This window comes from Limulus polyphemus, unplaced genomic scaffold (assembly GCF_000517525.1).
Source record: "Limulus polyphemus unplaced genomic scaffold, Limulus_polyphemus-2.1.2 Scaffold375, whole genome shotgun sequence".
NCBI lineage: Eukaryota > Metazoa > Arthropoda > Merostomata > Xiphosura > Limulidae > Limulus > Limulus polyphemus.
This window is the reverse complement of record NW_013665985.1, coordinates 343,723-349,484: the sequence shown is the minus strand read 5'-3', so window position 1 is coordinate 349,484 and position 5,762 is coordinate 343,723. Positions and strand designations below refer to the sequence as shown.

The 5,762-nt window shown below is 38.2% G+C and overlaps 1 protein-coding gene across 11 annotated transcripts in view; it reads right to left on the bottom strand.

Moving 5' to 3' along the window:
- The window catches only part of LOC106457803 (microtubule-actin cross-linking factor 1-like), a 248,974-nt gene that overhangs the window by 112,904 nt on the left and 130,308 nt on the right, over positions 1–5,762 (bottom strand). For 3 of the 11 annotated variants that reach the window (XM_022383846.1, XM_022383848.1, XM_022383847.1), the window contains exon 1: positions 655–2,455. The exons of 6 other annotated variants lie outside the window; for them this stretch is intronic. In XM_022383846.1, coding sequence (XP_022239554.1) covers positions 655–1,500 — 846 coding nt within the window. In that variant the 5' untranslated portion in view covers positions 1,501–2,455. Of the gene's footprint in view, positions 1–654; positions 2,460–5,762 lie in introns of those variants that run through there. 2 more of the 11 variants (XM_022383856.1, XM_022383857.1) reach the window with 2 other exon arrangements.

The window sequence follows — 5,762 nt, the reverse complement described above, 5'->3', positions numbered from 1 at the left end:
GAGAAGCTAACCACTACTGTCAGAATAATGTTACGATTGCTTTTAATGGGGAAACAAACCCCCTTTCCATTGTTTACCAACAGAAACAGAACCTTCAAAACTGGACCTACCGTAACTTCGTAAGATTGCCCTATACACTGCATAGCACCTATAATTGTCCTATACACTGTATAGCACCTATAATTGTCCTATACACTGCATAGCACCTATAATTGTCCTATACACTGCATAGCACCTATAATTGCCCTATACACTGCATAGCACCTATAATTGCCCTATACACTGCATAGCACCTATAATTGCCCTATACCAAATCCGGTCAACCAGAAACTCTAACTTGACTTATAGTTCCCCAAGAAGGTTACTTCCTTGCACAATCTCGCAACTAGAAATATTTGAAACAAATTAACCACTGCAACCTCACTTAAAGCCGTGTCAACTTTAAATATTTACGCAAATACTTGATTTGCAGTTCCTCACTTATATATATAATCCTGAAAAGCAATCTTTCTAAAGGAACGAACCACTCAAAGTTAATTTGCAGCAGACTCGTTCTTTACACAGCTTTAAAATAATAATATACAAACAAACCCAAAATGAAAAATTTCAAAACTTTACCAACAGAAACTACTGTAGTTTACCAAAGATGCCCACCTTCTGTTTCTTCTCAATTTTTTCCACTGTTTTCGTGGTGATTCGTTTGTTCCCAGGAGTTGTTGTGGCCAGGACCTTTCGAGAAGTTGAACTCTTTATCGGACCCTGGACTTTCCGGGTTTTGTCGGTACGATCAGTGCGACCTACAGACGACGACGATTCCTGCTTGACCATATGTTGTGTTGTGATTGTACGACCCGGTGACACCACGTTGGTAGTGACAGTCTGCTGGTCACCACCTTGTACCATAGTCGTGGTTTTACGGATGACCCGTGACGTTTGTGAGGTCCTGACTTCGCTCGAGCTGAAGGATGATCGGAACTCTTGTGAGGAGGTGGAAGAACTGCTCTGAACAAGAGTGTCCGGCTCCGGCTGCTGCCGGGATCCCTTGAGTTGACGACGTGAATGCATGTTGGAGCTACTGAGCGCCAACAAACCGCCGAATAAAGCGGCAAAGAAAACGTCCACTAAAGTTACAACAGCTGCAAGACTTGGAATCCAATCGAGTGGACAATGGTTCTTGGCCTCGCAGGTAAACTGGCGGCCAGCGAAGGGAGCTTGAAGAAGAGTACAGTCGGGTTCTACTGGCCGGGCTGTTCCGCTGCTTGTGAACAAATATGTTCCTATCAAAGTGATTCCGAGAGCTAACACTATCGATGTAATAGACGCAGCTTTGAGAGCTGAAATGACGAGTTCCCACTTGAGAGCTGCTACAAGTACAGGCTGTGGCCCTTCCCACCATTTAAATATGTATGACGCCCTTTCCTTTCCAAGACCGGCCGGACGGGTTTGGTCTATAGACATGTCGTCTCTTTTAAGGAACGGGGTCTCAGCCGACCCACGCATATTGTGATGAAAGTGTTAGGCTTATAGCAACAAATATTCCTAGTAAGGCTGTCGTTAATATGTGTCACAGAATACTCAAATATGTTGCTTGAACCTGCTATCAAAACGTTTAATAGAGCAATGCATATAGATGAGGCATAAAAAGTTTAACTTACAATGACTAATAAACATCGATAAACCCGATGTATTTCCAGCTTTGATTTTGGTGTGTTTTAACTTCGTTATATTTTGTCTTCTCACTGGTTTATCCCTGTGTAATGACTGTTGCAATTTTGTATACTAACATGCAGTAATCAATCCTAAGAAGCTACAGTCAAGTCAAGGTATATACTTTGACCGAAATATATCACAATTTTCTGAGAGAAACTGTGACGGCGAAACACGGTTTACGTTTTTCTAGAACATATACAGACTTGTGTTGTTTAATTCGCACCTAGGGTAAGAAAACATACTCGGTAATAATTTCTTCCAACTTTTTATGTAGTTTGACACAATATGCAGAGAATCGCTTTTAATTAACTGTGTCTACTACACATATATATCAAGAAGAGAGACAACATGAACGAATACAGCTAGATTTTCAATTTGTTAAGGACAGAATCAGAAACTTGTTTACGTAAGTGTGTAGTTTAAAAAGTTAACAGCTTGGTAATAATAAAGAGTTTGGTACATATTTTCTCCTCTTCATACACTTAACTGTCTGAGAAATTCCTGTTGATGGCGCTGTTTTCCCTTCATCTACTGGAATAAAGTTTCTTCTTGTGATAACATATCCCTACATAAATGTTTTTGCGTCAGTTTCCTTCCTTTATAGCGAACGATATCCTATTCCAACATACCATCAGTGTTGATCACATTCTTAACGTTGAAAAGAATCTTTAATCCTCATCAGTCTGTATAATTTCATCTTCACAGTTCGACCATCGCTATCTTCTACCGTACCATACCCAGGATTTAGGTTTTATAATTATCACTTCGACTACTGCAGTGTGCTGCGGTGGAGTCTCCTACCAAGGCACCAGGACAGAGCTGCCCTCTACATGATGACGGATGCGCCAAGATGCGACGGCCGCTGTGGAAAATCAATAAAGTGATTTCTATATAGCAGCACTGGCCATCCTAGGTTTTCTGACTATCTCGCGACAGCGGGTTCATCAGTTTTTGTTTGTTTTTCTCTTGAAGTTTATAGTCACGTAAAAAAGGTTAGGTCAGCACACAGCTAACCTCAAGTAATGGTGGTTGGAACTTTGATCACGTTACATAGAGTTGATAAAGAACATTTTCTGGCGGATTTTATTTAATGTACAACTCAAAAGAAATGCGGTTTTCCCCCCACTTGTGAACAGGATTCATGCCCACCTGTATAATAAGCCTTGTCATTCGGATTAATGTACATCTTATCACACACGTGTTCCGGCGAGTGAACACCTCACTGTTCCTTATGGTTTTTAGCAGATGTTGAGGTAACATAACTTTTTTTCCCTTCATAAAGCACTATTCTTACTGGCATTAAGATGAATTAAGTGTACGAAAAACAGAAGATGTCAAACCTTACATGACGCCAGTCTTTCTTCATAAGGACCATAAAACTCCATTTTTAACACTTACAGCTTCACCAAAAAATAGAAGAGGGTGTTTTCTGAAGATATTTTTGTCTTTAACGGTGAAAGTACGAAATTAAAATCTTTTTAATCAACAGAAAGTAATACACACATACCAACCAGGTTACAAACTTATTTCCCAACAGAAGATAAGAGGTTATACACACAGAGGGTTGAATACATCATACCGAAACTATTTTAATACGCAAATGAGAAGGTCACGTAGCAACCATAGCTGATATCAAGTCGCGGTGGAACAGAATGTATCAGAACTACATTCAGATATTGTTGGCGTAATGCAGGTATAATAATGCCACCAAATATTGATCGTCTTTGTGAATGGTATATAACATCCCCTTCCTACATAAAATGCTCATACATTTAGATAATAAAAATGCGTTTATATATGTGATTTACAATGTACAAGTCCGGGATATCCATGGTACTTAATAGCATCAGAAAATAAAGGAATATAGGCCAACTTCGAGCATCAGGACCTTCTACAAAAAGACCCGCAACAACTCGTACCACCTGTGGTAAGCAAAGTGCTGCATCTTGATAACAACTGAGAATCTACGAACACAAAGTAAGAGGCAAAACCGTCCAAATGCCTCAGGCAACAGCATACAACATAATCAAGACGGATTTCTGTCTGGAAAGCGGTACTAGCTACGTGTACTAAGCTGCTTTCACAACATATTTTTTCAACCTTCACATACGTTAAGCAGCTGGAGAATGAAACGCGTATTCAAACATTTCCATGTGAAGACCTACCGGTCAAGTCGCCGGACGAAGTGCCAATGAATTTCTGTGCGGTTGGACTTCAAGAAACGAAAGCTGGAATACCGTCGTCCTTCTACACTAGATAGGAGGGGTGTGCTTTGGCCATGATGGCCTTACTACAAAGCTTTTTGCAATAGAAACTACCCTGCAGGCTAATGTTAAGATTCACGGTCGTCAGACGGATCATGACCAGACTTAGTGACTTGAACTGTAACGACGTAGTGAGGCTTCAAAAACGTTTCAATATAACGTATTCAACTTCTGTATGTAGTGTATATATACATATAAATATATGCATTTCCAAATACAAAATATGCATATTATTTTTTGTGGGTTATACAGTATCATCCTTTTTTGCCTATACCTGCAGGAAGATTTTTTCATTCTTCAACTTTCCTTTAAAATGGTTTCTCATTAGCTTTTTATGCCATAAACTTAAATTTTCCTTTCTAAGTGATGGTATCTAAACAAAGTTCTCAAACTACACCTTCTCATCAACCTTTCTCAAACTATGACTTCTTATCCACCCCTCTCAAACCACTGATTTTTATCTAATTTCTTAAACCACAGTCCATTACTAATTTATTTAGACTGTGATATTTTACAAACCTTCTTCAATCATGGCCTTTAATCAACTTTTATATTACAGAATCTTCTATCGCCCCCCCCCCCATTTAACTAGTTGAAGTTTTAAACAAAAAGACAAAACATCTTCATGAAGAAGGTAAATCTAATGAAAATACAAAAAAGTGTTTTCTTTTCTGAGCATATTAATTCAGCCAAAAACATTATCTTAAGACAAGGGAACAAACACTAGATATTCATGGCCCTGTTTATTAAAAAATAGAGCCTGGAAACTCAGTTTACAAGGATGGTGTTTAGTTTTTCTGAATACAAAAACACCGATCTTCGCTATCGTCATCCAGGAATTATGTTTTATGTATACATAATATGTAAACAATCTCCAACATGAGAAATAACTTTGTATAACGTTTTTAACGCAATTTGGAATACGTGTCCACAGTTTAATGGTTAAGTAGTATAACATGAAACATGCAGTTATCAAATTACGAAAAAACTACTGAAATTCGAAAATTCTATTAAATTATTTAAACCATTAAAACATGTAGAAAGAGAACGTGAGCATTTTGAAAGATTTACATTAAAGTAAGCATGTTGAAAAACACACTTCCCAGACTTCCTTGTTCTACCTCTGGTTACAGAAAGGATAAGGCTTCCGCACACGTGGGAGGGCTGCATTTACATTTTACAATGCAGCAGAGAGTCGCGACACAACCGCAGGTTTGTGACGTAACAACCTGAGTGTCTATTTAAGGTCAAATGTTATACAGCACCCAGTAGCTTATCTACCATACCAGAAACATATTTTATTTTTATTTGTATATTTATTTGAATCGTAGGAACTAGCGTGGGATTTCAATATTCACATATACTGGCTCCTTATCATGCGTTGCTATCCACGTGTCATAGTTCAAGACAATCTCATTGCCTTTGTCCTTATAAAGCAGCGAAGTTTTCTTTTGTATGAATCACATGTAAGATACAAAGATGCACCGCAGATCAACAACATCATCTGATAATTAGTCATTGTATATGAAGGAAAATATGTTGTTTATAACCTGAATAGTTTTCATTTTGGTTAACAAAATTACGTAACGGGTGACGTACAAGTGGTCAAACAAACAGGACGGTAGGTAGTTTGGACATAAAACGGCACACAAAGATTGATATAAGGATAACAGTTAAAGGATACGGGAAGAAACCTATACATAGACAAATAACGACCAACAGAATGGAATAAACTTAAACGTAAGCTATATGAAAGTTATCGAATAAAGATCGAAATAACATATTGTT